At 46.8% G+C, this 27,237-nt stretch overlaps 1 protein-coding gene across 1 annotated transcript; it reads left to right on the top strand.

Annotated features, from left to right (window-relative positions):
- ENDOD1 (endonuclease domain containing 1) lies at window positions 1-27,237 on the top strand (the record flags this gene model as incomplete). Its single annotated transcript, XM_080930058.1, has 2 exons — window positions 1-300; window positions 25,982-27,237. The coding sequence occupies 2 exons, from the start codon at window positions 1-3 to the stop codon at window positions 27,185-27,187; spliced, it is 1,506 nt and encodes a 501-aa protein (XP_080786184.1). The 3' UTR covers window positions 27,188-27,237.

Here is a 27,237-nt window from a genome sequence, read left to right as displayed (position 1 = left end):
ATGGGCTGTGCGCGCTGGCTGGCGCTGGGCGGCCTCCTGGCCCTGGCGGGGCTGCTGCAGGCCCGGCTGATGCTCCCGCAGCAAGCGGGCTTCGGCGAGTGCGACCGCTTCTTCTATGCGGGGACCCCGCCCGCCGGGCTGGCGACCGAGGCGCACGTGAGGATCTGTCAACGCTTCGCGGGCTCCGAGCACTTCGCCACTCTGTACAGCCCGGGCCACCGCATCCCCGTGTTCTCCGCGTTTCGCGCTGCGCGTCCCGCGTCCAGCAGCGCCAAGCAGAGCGGTCTGCTGGAGCCCCAGGTAAGCAGGGCTCAGGCGGGCGGGAATCTGAGGTTCAGATCCACCCCGGTGTCTCCCCCAAACCCCCAATTGCAGCTTGCCTTGCCCCGGTGGGAGTCTCCACTTAAGCCGCAGGGGCGGGAGGTTCCCAGGGGAGATAGCCCTCCCTCCTCTTGGGCGCAGACGTCTGCAGTGTCTGGTTGGTTTCCTGGGTATTAGAGAACACGGACTGGGAGACAAGCCTTGCTAGCGGAGACCAGACATATCCGCGGGAAGCACAGTTTCTCAGGCCCATCCCTGTCTCCTCGGCAACATTTGGGGCAGTGGGCAAGTTCACCCCATTTTACAGGGAGCAGCTCCAGGCAAGGAGGGTGAAGGAGCTTGCAGAAGACCACCCAGCTTGTCTACAAAATCACTGTCCTTTCTGCTAGGGGAAAGCTCCTGACAGTGCAAGGACTTTGAGACGCTCAGTGGGGTAGTACCCACGTAGAAAGGGCGAACCAGTTTTTCCTGATTCTTCGGATCTCTAGATGATCAGACCATTACAATCCAGACACTTTTCACAGTGTTGGGTCTGTCTGGTGGCAGGGATCAAACATCGAAAAGCTTCGATGGGCCATGCAGAACCTGCTGACCTGCTCCACCCCTCAGTAAGACACTCTGCTCTGCCCCTCTTTGCCATCTCCCCAGCCTTCCAGCCCTGTGTGACCGACAGCCCTCTGACATCCTTCCGTGTCCAGCGGCCTGCTGGAGGGACCTGTGAGCTCAGGCCAGAAATGCACATAGGGAAGACACATGCTGATCTAAACTCACTCCCCCCAGTGCACCCTTAGGAGGTCTTTAGGTTTCCGGAGAAGCAGTAACCTAGTCGTTAGTGTCTAGAGGAGACAAACAACCTGGGGGGGGGGGGTGAAGTCCTGAGAATTCTGGACATACCTGGTGACCGACCACTGCTGCCTCCCTGTGTGCATCCAGATACTGCATCCTTTAGACTAGCTGTTGACCCTGTTGACTGCGGAGGGCTCCCTAGTACAGAGTGTTTAGATGAGTTCCTCTCTGTGAAGTTCTCCAGAGCCCCGTAGTTCTAACCGCTGTTGTGATGCTCACAAACACACAATTTAACCAAGGTAAACAGAGTCCTGTTCGATTTAATCTTAGGGTCTGGCTGGCATTTGTGCTGGGTGAGGAAGGATTAGCAGGGTTCAGGAGGCAGAGGAAGAAGGAATTTCAGACTGGTATTGTATGAGATGGGCGTGGCAGATTCTTGGATCATTGCTTGGGAATGAATGGGGCAAGTAAACTAATACTGGATTATGAGCCCCGAAACCCAAGGACTCATAATGAGGAATCACGGGAGGGAGGAGCACGTGAAGGAGTCATCTGGGGATACTTAGGCAGAGCCTCGGACCTGTTATTAAGAGAGTCATAAGGAACAGGCTTGGACAGTGAGGCTGTAGAGACCCTGGGTGGAGTAATGGGGCGAGCCTGCGAGGTCATGTGGAGAGCTGATAGTTCTAGAGGGCAGCTGCAGCTGTGAGAGTCCTGACTTCTGAAACGTACCAGAGGATTGGGCTCAGAGGGTGTTTACCCTGCATGCATTTAGCCGGAATTTTTACCCCCCCCCCCCGATACTGCATAAAATGGGGTTACCCATATAGTTCCAGCACTCAGATCAGAATGCCAACGTCATCCTCAGGCTGCTAGGTCAGCCTGGGCTACGTGAGACTGTCTTAGAACAAGTAACTTCAGCACCCTTTGAGTTGCCAAGGCTGAGAACTGGGGCTGCTTTTCCCTGCAAGATGGTGGGCTCCACAATACCTTACCTTGAAGTCAGCAAGGGGATCCAAAGAACACTGAAGGGAAGGGCAGGGAGGGGGAGGGGAGGAGACAGAAATGCAGGTGATCTCTGGAGCCATTGCAGCAGGCTGTCCCTGCTTCTGTCTCAACACCAGCCTTTCAGCCTGAACTGTGATCCTGCTCAGGGCTCCATTTGCTTCTAAATGCTTCCAAGACGTTTCTATTGGCAGCCCATCTGTGCCCACATCACCTTATGAGGTCAGCGTGATCGAGAGGTCCAGGAGGCAGACGGAGTTCAGCGCTGGACAATGAGTCAGGCAGGGTGGCACCCAGCCCAGCTGGCAGCTCTCAGGCAGCTCTCAGGCAGCCTGCACTTTTCCCTAAAGAAGGCTTCTTCAGAAAAGATGCAGAAATGTGGTCCCAAGGGCTTAAGCCTTTGAGGTGGTGAATAGCAGCACCTTGGGGACAAAGTTCAAGCAGCAGGTCCAGCACTTTGATTTTCAAGAGCCTTTGGGTGTTGGGGACCCTAGTTCCGGGCCAGGCTCTGTCTTGTCACCACACCCATGGGAATGTTGCAAGGTTTGCATTACCTGTGGTCCACTGGGATGCATTTCTTACGTAGTTCCCATGAACCCTGACCTTTCACCTTTGCCCATCCCATCCTCATAGCTTTGCTAGAATAATGTCTCCCCAAAGTGCTCTCCAACAGGATAGATCTCCCCTAAGCTAAGACCACACTCCTAGGCCTCCTCTGCTAATGTCCATCTCCTAACGTCCACACGGTCTTGCCATGTAGTCCAGGCTGTCCTCAAGTTCACTGTCCTCCTGCCTCTGCCTCTCTAGTATGGGGTTGGTGAGCTACCATGGCTGATTTCTTCTCCTTCTTTTCCCTCTGCTTTGGAAACAGGGTTTCTCTGCATCGCCCTGGCTGTCCTGGAACTCTGTATAGACCAGGCTGGCCTCAAGCTGAGGGACCCCTCCTGTCTCTACCTCTTGAATGCTGGGATCAAAGCCACCACACCCAGCTTTGATTTTTTTCATTTGTATATTTACTGCAATGTTTTGTAATAGGTTGCTCCTGTTTGCTTGTCTGTCTGCCTATCTGTCTGTCTGTCTCCCTCACTCGAGCCCTAGAATTCCAGCTGAGGATGCAAGACATCAAGTTACTCATTCTTGCATACGTAGCGCTTACTCAGCACATAGAAAGAATGTAATCGGCAATGGATCAAATAACTGTGAGCCGTTGGAGTTATTAGTGGCCCTGCAGTGGTTGGTTAGTGGCCCTGCAGTGGTTGGTTAGTGGCCCTGCAGTGGTTGGTTAGTGGCCCTGCACTGGTTGGTTAGTGGCCCTGCAGTGGTTGGTTAGTGGCCCTGCAGTGGTCGGTTAGTGGCCTCTGCAGTGGTTGGTTAGTGGCCCTGCAGTGGTTGCTTAGTGGCCCTGCAGTGGTCGCTTAGTGGCCCTGCAGTGGTTGCTTAGTGGCCCTGCACTGGTTGGTTAGTGGTTCTGCAGTGGTTAGTGGCCCTGCAGTGGTTGGTTAGTGGCCCTGCAGTGGTTAGTGGCCCTGCAGTGGTTGGTTAGTGGCCCTGCAGTGGTCGGTTAGTGGCCCTGCAGTGGTTAGTGGCCCTGCAGTGGTCGGTTAGTGGCCTCTGCAGTGGTCGGTTAGTGGCCCTGCACTGGTTGGTTAGTGGCCCTGCAGTGGTTGGTTAGTGGCCCTGCAGTGGTTAGTGGCTCTGCTTGGATGTTTTTGGTGCTATACTTCACTTGTTCTTATTGTTGGTAAGGAGCCCTGCTGTCAGCACATTTATATGGTGTCTTAGTCAGGGTTTCTATTCCTACACAAACATGGCCAAGAAGCAAGTTGGGGAGGAAAGGGTTTATCCAGCTTACACTTCCATATCACTGCTCATCACCAAAGGAAGTCAGGACTGGAACTCAAGCAGGTCAGGAAGCAGGAGCTGATGCAGAGGCCATGGAGGGATGTTACTTACTGGCTTGCTTCTCCTGGCTTGCTCAGCCTGCTTTCTTATAGAACCCAGGTCTACCAGCCCAGGGATGGCACCACCCACAATGGGCTGGGCCCTCCCCTTTTGATCACTAGTTGAGAAAATGCCTTACAGCTGGATTTCATGGACTCATTTCCTCAGCTGAGACTCCTTTCTCTATGATAACTCCAGCTCATGTCAAGTTGACACAAAACCAGTCAGTACATATGGGTAGAGCCCAGAATCTTTCTCTGTGGCCTCCAATCCAGCAACAGCTCTGGGCCTTGAAACACTGCAAAGATTTGGTTCCCATCTGTGCTCACAGGCACCAGGATCCCCAGCCCTATTGTCTACTGATAGAAAACTTTGAGGGACAATGGAGAGGCAAGGGGAGAAAACCCTGAGGTCTGCTGGAGAGCGGCAGATAGGAGAAGCCTCCTTGTATTTTCAGACACCCATGACTCCAGAATCCCAGAGCAGTGTTAGATTTTAAGAACACGGTCAACATCTTGATAACAGACAGATTTTTGTTTGTATATGGTACTAGTGTTTTCAAAAGCATATTTGTGTCCAAATCCAATATAAAAGACCCTGTCTTGTAGACAGAAACACTGAACTGGCCTGTACTACAGTAATGGCGCTGTACATTAGTGATCTTAAACAGCTACACAAAGATTAGTCACTGTCTCCTTGTTATTGACATGCGGGAATTGGCTCTTGTCTAATTGGAGTTTGAGGCCACGCAGCTTCTATCTGAACACAGGACCTATTCCTCGTCATCTTGATTCTCTTGGCCCTTTCATCTGAGAATCTTAATGTCTACTCTTCCTCTTTTCCACCGTCACAGTCAAGTGAGGACATGCATGCAGACGTGGAAATGCTGTTCATCCTCCTCTGGCTCTGCAGGGATGGCGATGATTCTGGAGGGCCTTGGAAGGTTGCATTTCATATCTTAGCAAATGCACATGAAGTAGTTTCACTTAGAACCTTGAGTCCTCTGGCTTTAGTTTCTGGCAGTTGCTTCCTGCCTACGCACCCAGAGACAGTTGGCCACAATATTTAATGTAGTGTAGCTTCAGCCCCCTCTTCATTGCATCATATTGAAGCTGACACACTTAGATCTCTGTGTAGAGGGTGCAGCAGACATAGGCCTTACTTCTTGATAAAAGGCTTGGTTCAGATTGCTGGCCTGTTGTGTACTAGCTATGTGACCTGTGTCTGCCACCCCTGTTTTTCCTGTTTGTTTATTAGAGGCAATAGTGGCATCCCCTGTAGAGTAGAACTGTGACAATACACAAGCCAATGTATGTAAGTATGCAGTGTAGCACTGGACCTGTAGAAACTTATAGTAAGTATTAATGTGTGTACTTTGTCAAGGCCTAAAGGGTGCTGGGTCATCACAAATGTGCACACACTGGACTAGGTGGGTGTCTTTTACACTTCCTCACAGACCTGTGAGTAATCTCATACTCTACATCCCATATCATGTCAGTGCTCATCGGATATATGGGGAGAGCCTGAAGGAGGGAGCAATTGGATGTATGTGTACATGGATGTATGTGTGCATGGATAAATGTGTACATGGATGTATGTGTGCATGGATGTATGTGTGCATGGATAAATGTGTACATGGATGTATGTGTGCATGGATGTATGTGTGCATGGATGTATGTGTGCATGGATGTATGTGTGTATGGATGTGTGTATGGATGTATGTGTACATGGATGTATGTGTGCATGAATGTATGTGTGCATGGATGTATGTGTGTATGGATGTGTGTATGGATGTATGTGTACATGGATGTATGTGTGCATGGATAAATATGTACATGGATGGATGGATGGATGGATGGATGGGTGGGTGCATGGATGGATGGATGGATGGATGGATACATGGATGGATGCATGGATGGATGGATGGGTGCATGATGGATGGATGGGTGGATGGATGGGTGCATGGATGGATGAATGGGTGCCTGAATTGATGGGTGCACAGATGGGTAGAATACAGTGATAGAAACCAGCAACACAGACAGACATCAGGGATACCTTCACCGTCTCTGGTGCTGAGCAACCAAGAAGTGTAATGTCACGAACAGTGAGCAAGAGCATTAGATCCTGGATGAAGCTGGACATGCAGGACTGGGGAGGGCTCCTGGAACAATCACCTGCCGTTTCCTCAGAGAGTGGAGTACTTTCCTGCATTGGATCACTCATGGGAATCAATCTTTAGGGCCATTCTTAGGATCAGGCTAAGGGCTTGCTTGCCCTCTGTAACCCAGTGGTAACTTTCCACACTTGACTACTTACTTCTTTATCATCAACCCTTATTTTAAAAAAGTCATTGGCCCCAGTGACCCATGTTTTATAGTTTAGGAAGCTCACATTGAGCATGGCTAATTAAGTTATCCGGGTGACTAGTAGAGCCCAGGCTGCCTGTACCTGCTCTGGTGCTGAGCTATCAAACCTTTTAGCTCCATTTCTTCTCTGTCATGCTTCTTTCTACGTAAGTTGCTCATAGGGCTGGCAAGATGGCTCAGCAGCGAGGGGCACTTGCTGCCAAGCCCAAGGACCTAGGTTGATGCTTGGAACCCACATGGTACAAGGAGAGAAGTGGTTCCACCGACTTGTCCTCTGACCTTTGCACTCCGCCCCCCTTCCCCAACACACACCAAGAAATATTTGTTTTTTAAAAAGAGAGAAAGAAATGGTATGGAGTTGAGTGGGTGAGAAGGATCTGGGAAAAGTATAATTAGCATTTTTCATTTAATTGAAAAATGTTTCAATTACGATATTTTAAAGGTTTCTTCAGAGTTCAAGCTGTCTGATTAGATCTGTTGTTTTATTGAAATTGAACCAGTTTTGTTTTGTTTGCTTGTTTTTGTTAGCTTCTGGCTTTAGCAGAAACAGGTGGCTCTCAAAATCACTGCTTCAGATTGCTGACAGACAGCTTAGCGCTTGGCTCACAGTGATAGGCACTTCCTGTGAGACTCATGTTTTAGTATCTGGGATTCTAGCTCTCCCTTTTGAACTATCAGTGCTAAGAGTAAAATTGAAGCATGGCAGCTGTTGTCTCTGTGGAATTTTCCTCTCAGGGGGAAGCTCCACAGTCAAGGGAAACTGGAATTTTCCCCGTGCGAGATGCATTTCCTATTCATGCTCCGGTTCCTCCCTTTTCATCTCACAAAGCTTGGCGCGGGTCGGAGCAGTGATTTTCTCGGTCTGTGTCTGTTCGTGGAAAGGGAAGAGCCATGTGGGTGTGTGCTGCTTGCCTATAATCCTACCTGTCAGGAGGCCTAGGCTGGAGCGTCAACCATGTACAAGGTTATCCTGAGCTACGTAGTGAGCTTGTGATCAGCCTGGGCTACATGAGATCCTGTCTGGAGAAAAACAACAACAACAACAAAACAAAAACAAAAAAGGAAGGAGTGATGTCCAGAAGAAAACTGACCCTTACACTGAACCCTGTGTGGTCAGGCCGCTCAGTACTTCAGCTGAGCTTTTATTGGTTCTGTACCCTGATGGAAGTGTACTCACCCCAAAGGAATCATTCCTAAAGCATTATTTAAACATATAAATTAAATATTATGCTTGGGTTAACTTACATGCTAATTTCAGATTGTCCTGAGCTGCGGTTGCCCTACTGTTAGCACTGCCACACAACACCAGGCCCCTTTACTCAAGGATCCATTGAGCATCTGCCCTGCGTCATAGCTCAGATTAGATCAGTGACCCAAACAGACAGCATTACCTTCTGTCTGGGGGCCATTATCTGATAAAGGAAACAGAAGAAAGTAAAACAAGTTAAAAACAATTAACATACCAGTAGTTTTAAGTGTTGGGGAGAAAAATTAATTAACATAAGATATCAGGAAAAGGTGAAGCGTGAACAGGTTTTTGTGCCAAGATGTTATTGAGAATGAAACTTTTGGGAAGGGAGGGAGGAGGCCTCTTGAGCAGACATATCAGGCAAGAACATTCCAGGCAGAAGGCTTTGTAAGTGCAAAGGCCCTCTGGTGTGTGTGATCTCTGCCTGAGGAAGAGCCAAGAGGCCAGCTTGGCTGTGGGAGGGCTCTGGAGGTCACGCAGGTCCTGTGGGCTGCTGTGAGGAGTGGGTTTTTCCACCATGTGAAATGGAAAGGCCTCCTGCAGGGCTCTGGGCAGAGGCTGACACTGTGATCCAACTCATAGTTACTAGAATAGTTGATTTTGGTGTTGCCATAACAGCCTTGTGGGATCAAGAGTAGAGGTAGAGACTCGTTAGGAGTCTGTCATTCAGCAAGAGACAGTGATGGCTTTTAGGTCAGAGTTTGGAGGGCCGTGACATGACAGTGTGGGTCTCAATGTGTTTTGAAGAAAGGACTAGGAATCTTTAGGTAAGAGGATGGGTGGGGTTGTGGATGATACAGTGGGGTTCCTGGAAAAGCCAGCTGGTTTTGCCTGACATGCTGATTACAGAGGTGAGGGGCATGAGGTGGGCTGTTATTTGATGAGTACAGTTTAGTGACACTGGGTGGATTTTTTTTTACAAGTCTGCACAGTGTGAGCCTACAGTTGGTGATGCTGTTCATCACATAGAAAGAGTGGTTAATAGTCCTTTGTTTCATGGCTGCTGCTATGGTAGAATGCTTTGATGAAAGCCAAAAGGGATAAAGAGCTTATTTGGTTCACAATTCTGGGTTATAATCTATCATTTTAGGGAAGTCAAGGTGTCATCCACAGTCAAGACCAGAAATCAGTGAATTAATGCAACCCTGCCAGTGCCCAGCTAGCTTTCTCTACTCTTATACATATTGAGATACACTGCCTAGGGAATGGTACCACCCACAGTGGGTGTGTTTTCCTACCTTAACATAATTAAGACAATCCTCTACAGACAATTCTCAGAGGCCCATGTTTCAAGTAATTCTAATTTTGTCAAGTTTATAATTAATACTAACTGTATCTTGTCTTTGCTACTTTTAACCTCCTAACAATAGATAAAAGAATGGAAAGGAAAGAGGAGAGATCCTTAAATAAAGTCAGGGGTCAGAAAGGTGGTGACATTATTGTTAGACTACTTCCTGCTGATTAGGGACATTGAATTTCCTTGAGGCAAGTTTGATCTTTCCTGGTAGGATATCTAATTTTTTCTTGGTTTTTTCTTCTTTACACACTACTACTTAATCGCAACCAACAGCAACCAATAACCCGCCACCTTTTGGGGCTCTATCTAGCATTTATATACCCTCTGAAAAGTCCCCAGAATTTCAAACATCACAGAATCTCAGAACTCTCTGCAAAAATCACACCCCTTCTGTAGCACGAGGTAAATCATAGTCAGCTGCTGTGGACAGTCTGAAGCAGCCCTATATCCCACACCTGGGATTAAATGAAAACATGTTCTTATAATATTTCTGTGATTTTTCAAAGAAATCAAAACTCCAAAGTTGTCACTATAACTAGTCATCTAAAGAGGACAGGTCTCATGTCATTCAGTGCAGCAAAAGCACAGACACAAAGAAACCTTGAAAGATGTATAAGATGTATGCTTGCCACCTTTGCATGTTGACACCAAGGTGCTCACATGCACCAAAACTCCTCAAAATTGTACATATGTTTGCTTCTTGATGTATCAGTCATACCTTAATAAATCTCTCTCTCTCTCTCTCTCCCTCTCTCTCTCTCTCTCTCTCTGTGTGTGTGTGTGTGTGTGTGTGTGTGTATGGTGTATGTTTGGGCTTGGTTTTGGACATTCTAAATGTGAAACACCTTCAAGGCTTCAGTGAAGACTGCTGTCTTGTCTCTTCATCCCTGCAGGATGTCTAGCTTTCCAGGGAAGTAAAGCCATGTCAACCTAGCACATTCTGAGGCTTACTAAATCAGTAATGGAGCCCACCTCAAGGACAGAACTTCCTTAGAGTGTGGAAGAAAGGAAGGAGATTGAGCCACATACAAGACAGGCAAAGTACTAATGGGCAGTTCAGCCTGAGAGATGAAGTGAATAGGTTGTGGCTGAAGGTATCACCAGCCTGTTCTGCTGGAGGGAGGGAAGCCTGAAGCTTGATGACTGTTCCTTAGTCAAGGGTGTGGCTTTCAATGACGTTTCCTTTTTCTATACAAGCATTCTGGCTTTGCATGTGGTAGGCTTGTGGCTTGTGACTTCATCTAGGAACTGAGGATGTGTTTTCTGTAGAGCCCTGTTCCTGTGGTTTGGTCTGGGCTTTATGATAAGGTGAGTGCTTAAGCAGGCAAGAAAGCACAAGAAAGTTAGCACTCATGGCTAACAGGGCAAGTTAACCATGCCTACAATGTCAGACAAAACTTTCAAGTTATCAATTTGTGTCCATGATTCAGAGGCTAAGACAGCAGACACAAGATGAAGGCAGAGATGCCAAAACTTTTAGTGTGGTTTCAGTTGTCCATCAGATGCCTTTAGGGGCTAGAACAAGACAGGTTCTTTAGCAAAGCAGGCATCAGGTCCATGTGCAGTAACCCAGACAATGCTATTCCTTATTCTGTATCACTGTGAATACATACTGGACAGAAACAGCTTAGGGCAGGAGAGAGGTTTGCTTTGGCTCATGATTTCAAGAGATTCCAGTCCAGTGTCATGGAAAAGACATAGTGGAGGGGTTCTATCTATTATTTGTGTTTAGAGCAGCAGGCTAAGGACATGGAATCATGTAGTCAGGGACCAAGAAGCCCAGAGTGGCTAGTACTAGGTGCAGAGATGGAATCTTCAGAGCTTAGCCCCAAGTGTGGAAATCCCTTTATGACTGTAGGAAGCATACTGACAACTTTCATCTTTTTCAAGAGTCCATATTGACCCTTAATCCACACTTCAACTTGGCCAATATGCTGTTATGTGGAATTCTGAGAGTAGTGGGGGCTCCAGAAACCCTATGGCTCATTGTCTTAACATTCTTAATAAAGCAAAGGAATAGAGCCAAATCCAATTGTTGATTGAAAGGACTAGTATGCATGACTGAACAGGACCCTCTAAGGAAGTGATCCCCATCTGTTTCATTTCTGTTGCCCTGAAAAGAAGCAATTTAGGGAAGAGGTTAATTTGAATCCATAATTCCAGGTCCCAGTCTATCACTGTGTGGAAATCAAGGCAGAAACTTCAGAAAGCTAGTCATAGCACACTCATAGTTAAGAGCAGAGAGACATGAATACATTCGTGCTTGCTTGGTTGTACTCATCTCTGTTTATCCACTTTTTATACAGTTCAAAACCTCCTGCCTAGGGAATAGTGCTACCTATAATGGGCTTGGTCTTTCCACATTAATTAACTTAGGACAATCTTCCACAGATATCCACAGCTTAACCCAGTGTAGACAAATCCCCATTGAGACTCTCTTCCCAGGTGATTTTAGGTTGTGTTGTCAGTTAAAGTGAACCATTACAGCCACTGTGTGTGTTCTTGAAAGACTGAACATCCACCACTGAACTCATGTCTTGTCCTCATTCTTGGGTATCTCTGTTGAATCTTCTGTTATGGAAACAGCATCAGACATACCTATTTAAATGATGAGGCCAATTGCCTTCTTTCTGGACCTGAGTTGCACTAACTTCACTCCTGTGGTCTTTGCCATCTCAATTCTGAGATTCATACTTTTGAAAGCTGCAACTCAACTTCCTGAAGGTTAAAGTCAGCCCATCTCTCCTGAACCACTGGACCTTCTCTGCCCTATCTTGAAGCTAGAGAAGTCCTCAGAACATTCTCATTTCTTCAGGGTACCCCATTTCTCTCTGATAGACACAGCTCCTTATCACAGCCCACAGGGTTGTCCTGCCTGCCACTGCCCTCCTCCCACCTTATCTGGGCTCACATGCCTTGTCATGCTCTCAACTCTGGAGGTCAGGGCTTCATTCTGGTTATTCTCTGTCCCTCATATGCCCCAGCACACTTCAGTCTCTCTCTATTGCTTTTGGCTTTCTGTAATATTTCCAGTGAAGTCAAGTGCCCTTATGTCTCAGTTAGGGTTTTTATTGCTGTGTTAAAACATCATGACCAGGGGAAGCAGCTTGTAAAGGAAGAGTTTAATTGAGCTTGTGATTCTGAAGAGCTAGAGTCCATGATGGAGGAGTGAAGGCACAATGACAGAGAGCTGGAGCAGTAGCTGAAAGCTCACATCTTGATCCACAAGAGGAGGCAGAGAGGGCACATTGGGAATGGCATGGATATTTTGAAACTTCAAAACCTCAACTGTCACACTTCCTCCAGCAAGATCATACCTTCTAATTCTTCCCAAATAGTTCCACCAACTGGGGGCCAAGCATTTAAACATATGTACCTATGGGGCCATTCTCATTCAAACCATCAAAATACTCTATAATGTCACCCCTAAAATTGTCTTTGCCTTCATGTTACAACCACACAGCTATTTCTGTGACTGAGTACTACATAACTTGACTCCAGGTCCTGCTGAGACAGGCCAGGACTATGGTAGCTTCTCCTTGGACATTACTGCCTAACTCTGGGGTTAGCAGCCTTTTCCTGTACTGAGCCAAACAAGAAATAGGTCAGATGTCTCTGTTGCAATTATTCAACTATATTTTTTTAACAAAACAGTCACAGGCAATATAGGAATACCCTACTTATGAACATGTATAGATTGGATTGGCTCATGGGATATAAATTTCCAGCTCCTGATTTAGTGGCAATACCAGTACTCAATATATTTGTGAATGACAGATGCCAACAGATGTCAGCAAATGCTGAGCGCTCGGCACCTGTGGTTTGAGCAGTGTCAGTGGGGTTTGAAGGCAGTGCTGTCCTAACTCCTGCATGGCTCAGCAGCCAAAAGTAGATCTGAGAAATATTTAGCTAAGCCTTTTGCTGATGATGGCCACTGTGGTTGTTATTTATACTATTTAGAGCTTTCAATGTATACAAAAATAACATATGCTCAAGATTGGATTTTATTTTGAGATTTTCAAAGCATGTAAAAGACAGATGTCATGTCTCAAAGGTAACCAGTCTTCATGGATTGTGTAGGTGTGGGTAATGTGTATGCAACAGTCCAGAAATTTCGATTGCGCTTAGAGATGCACATGCTACTTCATACTCCTCCTCCTAGTGAGGTTCTATGATGTCCCAACAAAGATGACTTAAGCAATCATTGCACCCCAGGAAGAGGGCATATGGGCCCCTTCAGTGGGTGAACTTGTAGATTAGCAGAAACACTTTATACAAGTCTTAGACACAGAAGAGCTGAGGGCTTCAAATGCAGTCTACTCTCTCCTGCCTTTCAGAAAAATATATGACTCGCAGATGACTAGAAACAGCGCCGCCCTCCTTCCCTTTCCTGTGAGTCTACAAAGAGAGCCTTTGTCTTTTAGTCAGGAGTCACCATCGCTCAAAGGTAGATGTAAGGTAGTACCTGCAGTCTGTAAGGTAGATGTCCATATTTCTTCCTCATTCGTTTCTATCCCATCTCCTTTTCCTTTATCTCAGTGTTAGCATGGAAGCCAGAGCTTCATGCATGTTAAGTGAGGTCTTGTTGGCTTTGGCTTTCCATTATAACGATAATCTGATATGGAGATGCCCTTCCATAAAAATGTTCTGAGTTCAGATGGAGCTGGCATTGGTCCCTCAGGTGGAGTCCTAAGCCCATGCAGCTTGTTGGCCAAGCTTTTTGCTGCTGTCCTCTGAGACATCCTTCTCGTCTCCGAGCTGCAAGGACCAAGACATGTCTCTGCACTTTTTCCCCCAGTTTTGATCCTTGCATTGTCTACAAAGCCCCTGTCCTTCCACATCAGGCTTGCTGGATTCTCTAAAAACAGGATCCCTGATATTTACCTTCACTGATGCAAGAGTTGTAGACTTTTAATCATGGGTACATGGGGGTGGGGTGGGTCTGACATGAGAACACACTAGAAGATTTATAGACATAGGAGAGGAGACAAACTACTACTCAAGGAACCAGGCTGGGAAATTTCAGGACACCAGATGACTGCAATTCTTAAAGTTTTGTCTCCCCTCGCCCCAAATTAAAAATATTTATGTGTTTGTGTTAATATCTGGTGGGTGTAAGTGTGCACATGCTATGGTGTGCAGGACATACCAAGCCTGTGGTACTCAGAGGGACTTTGGGGGCAACAGTTCTCTTCTCCTTCATGGGTACCATGGATTGAACACAGGAACCTGCATTCTAACAAAGACCAATGTGTTTGTATATGAACCAAATTTGGAGAACTAGCGATTTAAGATGTTAGGAATGGGGACTCCTAACTTTAGCAGACACTCCGAATTCAGTACCATATGTGACTGCCAAGAGTAGTTGCTTTGGAAAAGTAAGCTGTTTCCAGTGCAAACAAGATTCTATGTCATAGGGAAGGAACCTAGGACACCTGGGTTTGAAACCTGAGAGGGCTCTGCAGGCTGTGAAGGCCTGAGAAGATCCAGGCTTTTTCTTGAGTTCCTAGGAGATTGAATGGGGACCTCAGAGAGAGCAGAGGCAGCCAGAGCAGTCCCCAGAGAGCTGGCTTGCCCTGGTGCAGGCCTCCCCAGCTTGGAATTGATTGGTGTGTTCTATTTTAATTTCTTTTTTCAAAAAAAGAGTCAGAGGGGGAAGGGGCCCCCTTTTTTTCCCAGCAGTTCTGAGTCAGTTGATGAGAAGCTGGTCTGAGCATCCTTGCAAATCGTGTAGCACTTAACTCATGGGTGTGCCCAGCCTGGCTGACTGCTGGAAGCCAGAGCAGGAAGGTGTGTGGGCCAGGGAGCCCCGAGGAAGGTGATTCACCAGGAAAAAGGCCAGCAGGGCCTTTGTGGTACCAGACAGCACGGGAAATGGAAACCTTTTGATTTCTGTGTCTTAAAAAAGCAGAAGAAAGAACATTAGCATCCAAATCCTCTATAGCTGCTTCTGTTCTCAAGGGGTTCAGAATTACAGTAGGGGGGTTAGGCAGGCTTATTTCTTTATGGGTGGGTCAGTACTTTATTTTTCTCTGTCCCTCCTCCATCTAGTGTGGTAAGGCTGCTGTTTAAGGCTCCCTGGATCTCTTTTGTTGTTGTTGAAAGACAGTTCCTTATTGTCCATGGTGAGATGTTTGAATGGAAGCCTCCAGGCCCCAAAGAAAGTTAAATCCAGCCTTGATCACAGGGAGCCTTATCACAGGGAGTCTTTCTGCTCCAGATGGCTCTGGTAAGATTATCTGTCTGATTAATGGTCTAGCTCAAGGTTCTTGCTCTTCCTGGTAAGGAGGGACTTCTTCCACCCAATGGGGATGGGCAAAGAGTATGTGCCTGTGTGTTTGTGTGTGTGTGTGTGTGTGTGTGCCCATGTGTGAGTGTGCACGTGTGTGTGTGTGTGTGTATGTGCATTTTTCGTGTGTGCCTGTGTGTGTGTGCATGCACACACTCGCACCCACTCAAGCTCACTTGCTTCTCATCATCCTTACCCAGCAGAACACACACCATTTGTCCTGTTCTATTATTTAAGACTTGTTAAAAAATAAAACAAAGCCATAGGGAGGCTCTGTCCCCAATTAAACTGGCATTCACTAGGTCGGCTCCCCTTTGACTGCTTATCTGGTTGTGGCTTAAAATTCTCCATGGGAGGAAACTCCACCCTTGCCAAGGCAGCCCATCCAAGTTTAAGAACCATTTTGATGACTCTTCCTCAGCACTACCTTTTCCTAGTGGAAGTTTTGAGGCAGCAACAGAGAAAGAACAGTTGTTCTCTTTCCAGTCTCTTTTGTAATTGTGATGAGTCCTGCACGCATCTGTGGGTGGGTTGCTGTGCCAGGTGTGGAGCAGAGGCAGTTGGACTGTAGCCTTGACCCTTCAGTTCAGCAGGACAGACAGATGGGTAAAGGCACTGTCAGTGCAGGGACTGACGGAAACGGAAACTCCACACAGCTCTCATCTCAGCAGCTGAGGGCCTCTCTTTTCCTCTCAGTGTTCTTGCTGGGGTGGTGGTCCAGGGTTTCTTACTCCTTGGAGGCCATGTAGGCCATAGGTCCACCACCCTGCCTGTTGCTGTAGCCATATTTATTGTCATACCAGGAAATGAGCTTCACAAAGTTGTCATTGAGAGCAATGCCAGCTCCAGCATCAAAGGTGGAAGAGTGGGAGCTGCTGTTGAAGTCACAGGAGACAACCTGGTCCTCAGTGTAGCCCAGGATGCCCTTCAGTGGGCCCTCTGCTGCCTGCTTCACCACCTTCTTGATGTCATCATACTTGGCAGGCTTCTCCAGGCAGCATGTCAGATCCATAACAAATACACTGGGGGTAGGAACATGGAAGGCCATGCTAGTGAGCTTCCCATTCAACTCTGGGATGACCTGGCCCACAGCCTTGGCAGCACCAGTGGATGCAGGGATGATGTTCTGGGCTGTCCCATGGCCATCATGCCACAGTTTTCCAGAGGGGCCAATCACAGTCTTCTGAGTGGCAGTGATGGCATGAACTATGGTCATAAGCCCTTCCATGATGCCAAAGTTGTCATGGATGATCTTGGCCAGGGGGGCTAAGCAGTTGGTGGTACAGGATGCATTGCTGACAGTTTTGAGTGAGTTGTCATATTTCTTGTGGTTCACACCTGTCATAAACATGGGGGCATCAGCTGAAGGGGTGCAGATGATGACCCTTTTGACCCCACTCTTCAAGTGGGCTCCAGCCTTCTCCATGGTAGTGAAGATGCCAATAGACTCCATGATATACTCAGTACCAACATCACCCCATTCTATGTTATCGGGATCGTGCTTTTGGAAGATGGTGATGGGCTTCCTGTTGATGACAAGCTTTCTATTCTTGACTTGACTGTGCCATTGAATTTGCCATGGGTAGAGTCACACTGGAACATGTAGACCACGTAACTGAGGTCAATGAAGTGGTCACTGATGGCAACAATCTCCACTTTGCCAGATGCAGAGCAGAAAGCAAGCAGCCCTGGTAACCAGGCGCCCAATACAGCCAAATCTGTTCACACCAACCTTCACCATCTTGTCTAAGGGACGAGGCTGGTACTGCACGAGAAGATGTGGCTGTCTCTGTAAAAGGGAGGAGCAGAGAGCTTTATCCCCTTTTCATTTCTTCTTCTTCCTCCTCCTCCTTTTGTTTTTTCAGAACAAGATTTTTCTATGTAGTTCTGGTTGTCCTTGAACTATCTCTGTAGACCATGCTGGATTTGAACTCAGATCTGTCTGCCTCTGCTTCTCTAATGCTGGAAATAAAAGGCATGTGCCACTGTGCCTGTCTCCCCGTCCTTATCTTAGAGGGTGTAAGAGATAGTTTGTTCTGGAGCCATGGCCCGGAAACACATATTTAGGTTACTCAAAATGTCACGTTCTAGTATGGAAGCAGTATCACAAGATTTTTATAGTTTTACAGAATAAAAAACGTCTTGAATCAAGCCAAGTTTCAACTACATTGCTGGGTTGCCAGAGAGGCAGGTACATGGAGGTGAAGGAAACTTTCCTACAGAGTCAAGATGTTACCCAATGACACATTGTAGTTCTTTGGTTACTCGATGACACGTGTAGCTCTTTGGTTGGTGGAACTGAGCTAATAGCTTCTAAGAGTTTTTTATTTGTTATTATGAAGTGTTAGTTCGGATACAGAGTTGGGAAAGAACAGCTGTTCCAGAAGGCTAAAACTGACTTGAGTGATTAACCTCTAAAATTCCGATCTTTCCACAGTACTGAAATTCCAGTTTGTCTGTTAATCTCTGCAAACACAGAAACCTTCCAGGATGTTTTGTTTGTAGCCAGATACGGCTTCTCACTCATAGTTGTCATCTTGCTAAAACTGCTCAGTGTCCCCAGGTTTCACCTCCATGTGGCTGACTTCTCCCTGTGTCCTGGATGTCCTGATGTCATTGTTAACTACCACATCCTCCAGGAATTATCTACAGCAGCCCCATCCTCCCTCCTCTCAGGAGAGCCTTTGGTCACACGGGCTGATGCTTCCCATGTGCTTCTGACACCTACTTTACCTCAGTCCCATATGATTTTCTGCTACCCTGAGCCTGCTATACAGACAGACTCTTCATTATGATGTAGGCAGACAAAGGTTAAAAGAGTACACCAAACCTGTAGTCAGTAGAAACACCTCAGAGCCAACCCTCAGCTTCCCTCTCTGACTTTTTTCTTGGCTTTCAAATATGCTGGTGTACATGTATGTGCATGACACTGTGTGTATGGGGCATAAGAATGAGTACATATGTATGTGTGCATGTGTGTGCATGTGTGTGCACTGTGTATGTATACATGCGTGGGTAGTGTCCGTGTGTGGATTGATGTCTATCTGCAGGTGAAGGCAGGCATAAGATAAGGCAAGGCCTTATGACTGGGCAGTGAAAAAGGAGTTTTGGAAAGGTGGGAGAGATAGAAGAAAGGAAGAGGAGAAGATGGAGGAGGAAGAGGAGGATAACCCACCCCCATGTGGCTTTAAATAGTCACAGGTAGCTAAAAATATCTTATAAGAAATGGATTATTACAAGACAATTTGTCTTATTTAGGTGGGCAGTTTGTATCAATATCAATTGACTTCCAGTTTATCATGTAGATGTTTTCGTGGAGTGAGAATTTACTGATATAAATCTGATTGATAAATTACAAGCCTCAAGAGTTTTGGTTTTATTGGGTTACTGGGAATTGTGACTTTGACCACAGGGGGCAGAAGCTGGGAACGTGAACAGAGTTTCAGCAGTCAGTCACAAGAGAGCACATTGCTGGGACCAGAGAGTAGGAGGAGGTAGCGTGGTGTGGTGCCTGGAACCATTTGCCATTGTTTAATATTTACCGCTACATCCATGCTCTCTGATGCCAGTCTGAATAACACTGAAAACTGTCACCTTCCTTCTTCCGGCAGCAGTCCTAACCTCCGCACAGCCTCCTCTACAAACATGTAGTGCTGGCTTTAGATGAGGGACTCACTGATTCACTACATGTAAAGCTCTTAAACTAGGCCTAGAATAATAGTCCTATAGGTCAGCAAGTAGTGGCTGTCATTACTTTACCACAGTATTTCTTCCACAGTAGGTCAAACACAGTGCAGCCCTAATAAGTGTTGTTTAATGGGCAAATATTGCCTCTCTCATAATCTTTGGAAAGTACCAACCATTCACTTTTCTAACATGAATATAATCACAAATTTGGCATACTATTTAATTCTGAAACAAACACAAAAGATATGCCATGGGTTTAAATAAATATCTGTTAAGGAAACACATAAGCTTGTTGGTAAACACTCTTTTCTCTTGCTACTAAATTTGAAAAAGAATTTATTATAAGGTTATTTGTGAGGTTGGAGACAAGTAAAATGGAGACAGTTTCTTCTTCTAAAACCTATTTAACATGTTACACTTAGGGAAAACATTCCATTAAATACAGGCACTACGTCAGATTACATCAGCAGTCCAGAGGGACGGGCTCAGCTGGGAGGCAGATTAGCCAGAGAGGTTCTGTCTGTTTTCTATAGAGATGCTCCTAGGGAACCAGTAAATCTAAAGCTGCCCGGGGTAGGTGTAGCCTGGAGACTATACCTGATCTGAAACTGCTTCTTCTGCCATAGGTATAGTGTTATCTTCAGGGATTTATGTTGTCATTAATTTACTGCAGTTGCAATAAGCAGATCATTAAACTGTGTCTTTAGGGTGTAGAAAATACATCTGCCCTTCAGGTGACAGCAGGTCAGACAGCATATTAATGTTTGAATCACTCACTTTTAACCATTTTTCATTTTGAGTAAGAAGCCTGTGTTTCAAAAGCTGCCCCGTGTTTCTTGAGGACTGTCTGGGAGTCCCCATACCCCTGTGTTGGTGATGGTGGCCTTGGCTGTCACTTGACTCAGCCTCCAGTCAGCTAAGAGAACCCTCACTTGAGGAACTGCCTCCACAGGCTGGCTCAGGAATAATGTCTGTGGGGGGTTGTCTTGGTTGGTACAGGAGGCTGAGCCCACGGTGGGCAGCCCCATTCCTGGGCTGTAGATGGAAGCCAGCGAGCAAACCAGAGCTCAAACTAGCAAAGGGCCACCCAGGCTTCCGCCTTAATTTTCTGCCCTGACTTTCATCCACAACAGTCTGTGACTTGGCAGTGTTAGGTAAAATCAGCCCTTTCTTCCCCTAAGTTACTTTAGGCCATGGTATTTGTGACAGCAACAGAAAGTAAATTAGAACAGGTAGGATTTCTGTAAAACTCTTGGCACCTTTACTGAAGGCGCTAAAACATACTCATTCCCCTAAGGAGTCAGTCTGAGAAGAGAGATTTAAGCAAAGCAAGTAAATTCTTTTCATCTTTTAATGACAGGGCCTGTCTATGTAACTCTCACTGCCCTGGAACTCATTATGTAGACCAGACTAGCCTTAATCTCAGAGATCTACAGGCATCTGCTTCCAGGTGCTAGGACTGAAGGTATGTACCCCGACACCTGGCTCAGATACATTTGGGGATGATGAATGTCCAGCAAAATGGAAAGGGTCAAAGGTCTTCAGCAGAGATGCCTTTAGACCACCAGTCAAGAACCAGAGCATGGGAGGAGTTCTCCGACTGCTACCACATATGTGTGACTCAAAAAAATAAATTCATATTTGAGCAAAGAGGAAATGAAATTCTTAGGTATGGAAACTACTTAAAAAATGGTGAGAGGATCTATGGGACCACGGGGACTGGGCACTGAGATGCCCAGGGACAAGAGATAAAGGCCACCTGCCTGCTTGTGGCATGGAAGCTCAACAGGGCTCACGGAGAGCAGCTGGGAGCTGAGCTGAGAAAAATAGTCCTGGAAAGTTCATCAAGATGCCCTGGTTTGCAGGCTGGTCTGTGAGGAATTGCCTAGGATTGCCGAGCAGGCCCCTGTGGGAGCCGCTTAGAGCCAGCCCCCGTCCTTCTGAGCAACAGCTCTGTCCTCCCTTCTCCATGAGAAACCCTCAACGGAGGAAACCAATCTGAAGCTAGTCCAGAGTCACTGACGTCTGTAGGGTCCTGACTGAGACAACTAGTGTTGATTTACCACACAACCCACTGAGCCCTTAGAAAGACCATTTATCAGGGATCCTGCAGAGTGCTTAGGTATAAACCACTTCCTAAAAGCCAGTTAGTAGAAGCCAACAGAAAGGGGGCTGCAGAGATGGCACAGGGTAAAGCGCTAAGCCTCTGAGATGGGGGCCTGAATTCCACCCACACACACCACAATTAATAAGGAAACAAATGAACCAAAACACCCAAAGGATGCTAGCAGACCATCTCTAGGGGAGCTTTAAATTAAGGGTGTTTCAACTTCCAAATGATAAAAGGGCATTAGAGGGTAGGGATGAAGCAAATTCTAGCGGAAATGTCTCACTGTGATGGAAAATCTAAGCTAGCTAGAGCGGAGAGAGCCACTGAACTGGAGAGAGTAAGATGTAAAGTGTGGGAAAGACACCGAGACAGGAAGGAAGGGGTCTGGACTTGAAAGAAAAGGCTCTTTGCTTTTGTGATGATTTTTGCCCCATCTTTTGCCGGCAGTTCAACGCTGGGTTAGATAGATCTTGGGGGATTTCTCTAGGTCTTCTTTTCTGCTTTAATTTTGGCTCGTTGCATCCATATTAATTTGAGTATGGTAGTGTATTATTCTGAAGTCATGGTCAGAAAAATCAGGCCTGGCCCCTGCAGGAGGGAGACGCCGTCGTCCACCTCTGGCCTTGATGGGACAGAGGTGAGCAGTGGCCTCAGGAGCAGCCCTTCTAGAGACGTAACTGTGTACAGCCTACTGTAAGGGATTGGTGTGAAAGGTGGGTAAATTGAATTTGTGTAACTGTTATGAACTTTCTCTGCCTGCCCTAGCTCTGAATAAAGACTCTGAGACTTATATTTATTAATTATAGCTTCAGGCCTAGCTTACTCTCATTCCCAATTAGCCCTTATAAGTTAAATTAGTGCATGCATATTTAATCTATGTTCTGCCTCATGGCTATTAAAGCCAGGGGTAATCCTGGCTTTCACCCCAGTGAGCGTGCAGCCATATGAGTACCAATACCAAGGTCTAGCCTGCACTCAACTCTCGGCAGCCCAGAAATTAGAATACAAACTGAATAATGCAGTGACACTCTATCCAGTACACAGAAAGACCACCCGGACAGATTTGTCACTTCGGTTTTTAAGTAGGAAATTATGAGTCTTAGCTGCTTTCTCATCACCGTGTGGAGACAGACGGCTGAGGGGCAGATTTATTTTAGTAGTGGTTTAAAGGTACAGATCATCCTGTTGGGGAAAGTGAGGCACAGATGTGGTGTGTCAGTTTGTTTACAATATCTGGGCCGATCAGGATGCAGAGACGGGACAGGAAATTAGGAGGGCTATAAAATCTCACGGCCCGCCCCTAGTGATCCATTTCCTCCACTGAGGTTCTACTTCCTAAAACATCCATAACCTTCCCAACAGCGACACTGACACCGGCTGGTTGGACTGAGTGTTAAATCACATGGCCTGGTGGGGGCCGATCACATTCAAACCACATTAAATGGCTGCTGAAGCTGCTGCTAAATGTTAATGAGGTGGCGGGCGCTAGGGAGGCCATGAATGGTCACGGAAGGCAGGCATCAGGGACCGGGAGAAGCCGTCACATGAGTTATGTAGCATACCTTGGTGGGACAGGTCAAGCGTGGCCCACACGGTCCCATACACCTAAGATGTAGTGAATTTCAAACACACACAGCACATTTGGAACCATTTCTAATTCCAGCCACTCCAGGGTATGCCGCAATTCCTAGACCTCTCTGGGGTCTCTTATTTCAACTTTTCTTGAGTTTCCATTTTTTAAAAATCGTTCCATCAAATCTGTCGTTAACTGGAGGAAACGCGAAGCCCTGTCCACTGGAAACAGGTCTTGCGGAGGTGAGATCCCGTGACCAAGGTTACCTTGGTTACTTAGGACCCTTTCCTGTTAACTCCACCGTGAGGTGCAGGGGTGGAGGAGACTTGTTGGCATTGCTTTGGGGATTTTTCAGTCCAGAAAGCTGCTGCTCGGTGCTCTGTGCCACCTCTGCTGGTGCCACCTCTGCTGGTGCCACCTCTGCTGGTGCACAGCAAACGGGAGAAGCCAGAGAAGTGCTGACGCAGCAGCCTTCCACGCCAGCCCTCCGGGCCCAGCCCGCCCGCTCTGTTCCCACGTGCCCGGAAGTGTGGATAGCAACCCTTCAGATCAAAAATCACCAGGTCAGTCCTGGACCACGCAGTGAAAAGGAGCAGGAAAGGGACCCCACATAACCGGGGTACCCCAGATAAGCTGTATTGCTTTTTGGGATCAGGATTTGTTTTTTGAGGATCGTGTATCCTTCATAGACAAAGCCTCATGTTTCCTCCTGAAGTGATTGGCTCCTTGGAAGGATAAAACACATGGAACCCAAAGAAAAGCTAAATTATCAGGCTCTGCAAAGATCCCAGAATGGTGGGGCCCAGTGAGTCCCATGTGGGCAGAATACAAGCAGAGGCACCCCACTCAGTGCCCCACGTGGAGGCCTGTGGCGGTCCACAGCAAGGCTAGCTTGCAGTTTGCCATGAGTCAGTCCGGTCCTAGTTTCTCTCCAGTACCAGGATGCTTATGTCCTCCGACTCTCATTGGTCTTCGTCCTCCTCTCCTTTCTTTGACCTTTATCTCCTTCATCGTCTAAGATCCCTGCTTCTCTGGTCATTTTCTTGGGCCTGTAGTTTGTCCCTCTGTGGCCCTTGGCATCGAAGACACTCAAGTATGGTGTCTGTGCTCCGTCAGCAGGGTGAGCAGAAGTCGTCTGCAGACTTCCCCTAGAAGAGCTAAGCAGCTTCAGGGCAGACTAACCATCCTAGTGAAAGGCAGCGTCTTAAAGCATGAACTTACTGCTACCCCAGAGATCCTGACTCTGCTGTGTCTCCATCTCCCCAGTCAGCAGCAAAGCTACTGTTTCCTGGGGTATATCTTTCAGCTGTAAGAAAGTGGAGACAAAAGACTTGCAAAATGAATGAGCTTCTTATCTTTTTCCTATAAGGGATGGGGTGGGTGCGGGGAGTATCTAGAAACACTGTTTCTTTGGCTAGGGAGGATGGAGTGACATGAGAGGGTCAGCCCACAGAGAGCACTGTGGGGGGCTCCAGCAGGCAGGATCCCCTCCTTACTCTGTGTTTACACTGGGAAAGGTTGCAAGCCTTTAGTCATGGTCAGCCTGCCCTATGGCCTTGCCTTTACTGGAGGTTTGAAGGTGGGTCTAGGGAGTTAGCTCCAGTATTAGGGATCAGTTAGCAAGAAGAGATTTGTTTCAGTTTGTGAGTAGGGGTGGTATAGGGACCAAGATAAAAATAAATAAATAAATAAATAAATAAAAAGGAAATATCAGCAATCCAGGAATCAATCTACCAGCGTTGATTGCACATGTGTCCTTCTAAAATGATTTGGGTGTTTTTAAGAGGGGATAGTTTGGGGCTTTTAAGCAAATTATCATAATTTAAAATTTTATTTTATTTTATTTTGTGTGTGAGTGTTTGCCTGTATGCTTCTGTTTGCACAGCATGTGAGTGTGCTGCACTCAGACAGCAGAAAAAGGCATCAGACTCCCTGGAAGTGGAGTTGCAGATAGACGTGAGCCAGTATGTGGGTGCTGGGAACCCACATAGCCCCGACCATTCCGTTCTGTATCTTGCCTTTGCTTTCAATAGTACAACCCATGCTTGCAAATCACACACTCCCCAGAACTGCAAGTGCTTCTTAAAGGGTCCAAGATGTCTAGGGGATACATTATCATGTACTTCACATTTTAGATTTTTGTTCAAGCCCTTGGTACAAACACCATTACTATGATCTTCTCTGGGCCTAAAAGTGAACAGAAAGTCCACAGGCCTTAGGCTGGATCCTCCAGCAAAACCACAGTCACTGGGACCAATGAATCTGCTGCCTAGTTTGGGAAAGAAAAACATTTCCTTAACTCAGCTCTTATGCCCTCAGATTAGCAAAGTGACTAATGTGTGTCTGTCTGTCTGTCTGTCTGTCTATCTATCTATCTATCTATCTATCTATCTATCATCTATCTATCTACCTACCTACCAGCCTATCATCTATCTATATGTGTATGCGAATCTATGTATGTATATATTATTTTGTTGAACTACAAAAGTACTTTTATAGAAAGAAGAAAAGATATATCAATATAGGATAGCTGATATATTGATTGGCTTGTTAATCATAGTAAACATCATGAAAATATCAATTCAAACATCAGTTAATCTAAAAGTGGAAGGAATTTTAAAAGATTATTATAAGATAGGAGTTGGAAGGACCTATGCTTGGTCTTTTGGGTTTAGTCTTAGCAACTGAGAAAAAGGAAAAGAAAACTTGGGCCTGGAGGATGGCTCAGCCAGGAAAGTGCTGAGCTGAGGCTCCAGGAGATCTGATGCCCTCTGCTGGCTTTTGTGTGCCTCTGTACACAGTGCATGTAACGCTTCACAAATATATAGCATATAATTACATTTTTTTGTTTAAATTTAAAACAAACAGGTAAAGCCAAGGCCTGGAGAGGAATGACAAAACCAAATTTTGTTTGAAAAAAAATGAAACTTAATTCTTTGCAAATTAATAGCTTTGGGGGGGTATTAAGGTGGGTGGCTCTCAAGGAATGGCACTCAAAGTTATCCTCTGATGTCACATGCATGCATGTGCTTGTATGCACATACCCCTACATGTATCTGCATGTATATACATACACATGCTGAGAGGAGCTCTCATGCCTGTATGAGGTGGGGCAGGCATGGAACATGAAGGAGGATGCATCCTATTTGGATACCAGCACTGAGTGATAATAGCATGGTGTGTGTGTGCGTGTTTGTGTTCCTGTGTTTGTGTGTGTGTGTGTGTGTGTGCCCGCGCGCGCCTGTCTTGAGAACCCACGGGTGAGGCATGATGGAAGGTAGGATGTTCCTGGAGCTTTGGCAGGTGGTTCAGGTGCTGTGAGCAGGGATGAATCTCAGCTCTGCCCCTTTCTTTCAGATCGATGACCCTGACAGCGACCTTGAGGAGGTGATTGGTGAGGCCGATGCCGTCACCTCTGTGAACAATCTGGGAAGCAAGCAAGCCTTGAATGCAGACTACTTGGACTCTGACTATGAAATCGGACAGCTGTACCCATTTCTCCTTAACAGCGACCTCCAGATGCCCACATTCCCACTCACAAATTCAGTTCCGATGACCCGGTCTTTCCGGGAACGATGGCACATGAATCTCAACAGCCTTATGGACCGAGCCTTGATCCCACAATGCAGCGGAGGCAAAGACCTATACATCCTCACAGGTGCTGTTCCCTCAGACCACAGACTTAAGGGCAAAGTGACTATCCCTGACTTCATCTGGCTGGCGGCCTGCTGTGCGGTCCCTGGAGGAGGCTGGGCCATGGGCTTCATCAAGCACACCCAGGACAGTGATGTTATAGAAGATGTGATGGTGAGAGACCTTGAGAAGCTGCTTCCTCATAAGCCTCAGCTCTTCCAGGACAACTGTGGTGAGACAGAGCAAGACACAGAGAAGATGAAGAAGATTCTGGAAGTGGTCAACCAAGTCCAAGATGAAGAGCGGTCTCTGCAGTCTCAAGAGAGCCTGAGTCCCCTCGCCAGCACCCAAAGCCAGAAGTCTGCCCTGCTGTCCCCAGAAGCACCACCAGAGGGAGGGGGCAGTTTTCTGGGAAAAGTCCTGGGTTTCCTTGCTACCCCATTTATTAAGCTTTTCCAGCTGATTTATTACCTTGTTATAGCAGTCTTGAGGAACGTCGTCCATCTCCTTTTGTTTGTCGCCAAGCAGGTGATGAATACTGTTGAGAGTTGCCTATACCATCTGGGCGAAGCTGTTGTCTCATACCTCATGGCCATTGGACAAGAGTTGGTGAGCATTCCCTGGAAAGTGCTCAAGGTCGTGGCCAAGGTCATCAGGGCCTTTCTCCGGATCCTCTGCTGTCTGCTGAAGACTGTTTGTCGAGCTCTGGGCATCCCTCTCCGAGTCCTTGTGGATGTAGCCACTTTCCCTGTACATACCGTGGGAGCCATTCCCATTGTGTGTAAGGACATTGCTGTGGGCCTGGGTGGCACCCTCTCGCTCCTCTTTGACACTGCTTTTGGCACCATGGGTGGCCTGTTTCAGATTGTTTTTAGTGTCTTCAAGCGGATTGGCTACAAGGTTACTTTAGACAATTCTGGGGAGTTATAGAACTTAAAAACCTAGTAATACCCATTGTGGTGGTTTTTTTTTTTTTTTTT

The sequence above is a fragment of the Micromys minutus genome, assembly GCF_963924665.1.
Source record: "Micromys minutus genome assembly, chromosome: 16".
Taxonomy (NCBI): domain Eukaryota; kingdom Metazoa; phylum Chordata; class Mammalia; order Rodentia; family Muridae; genus Micromys; species Micromys minutus.
The sequence above is the reverse complement of the archived record's forward strand: the minus strand, read 5'-3'. Positions and strand labels throughout refer to the sequence as shown.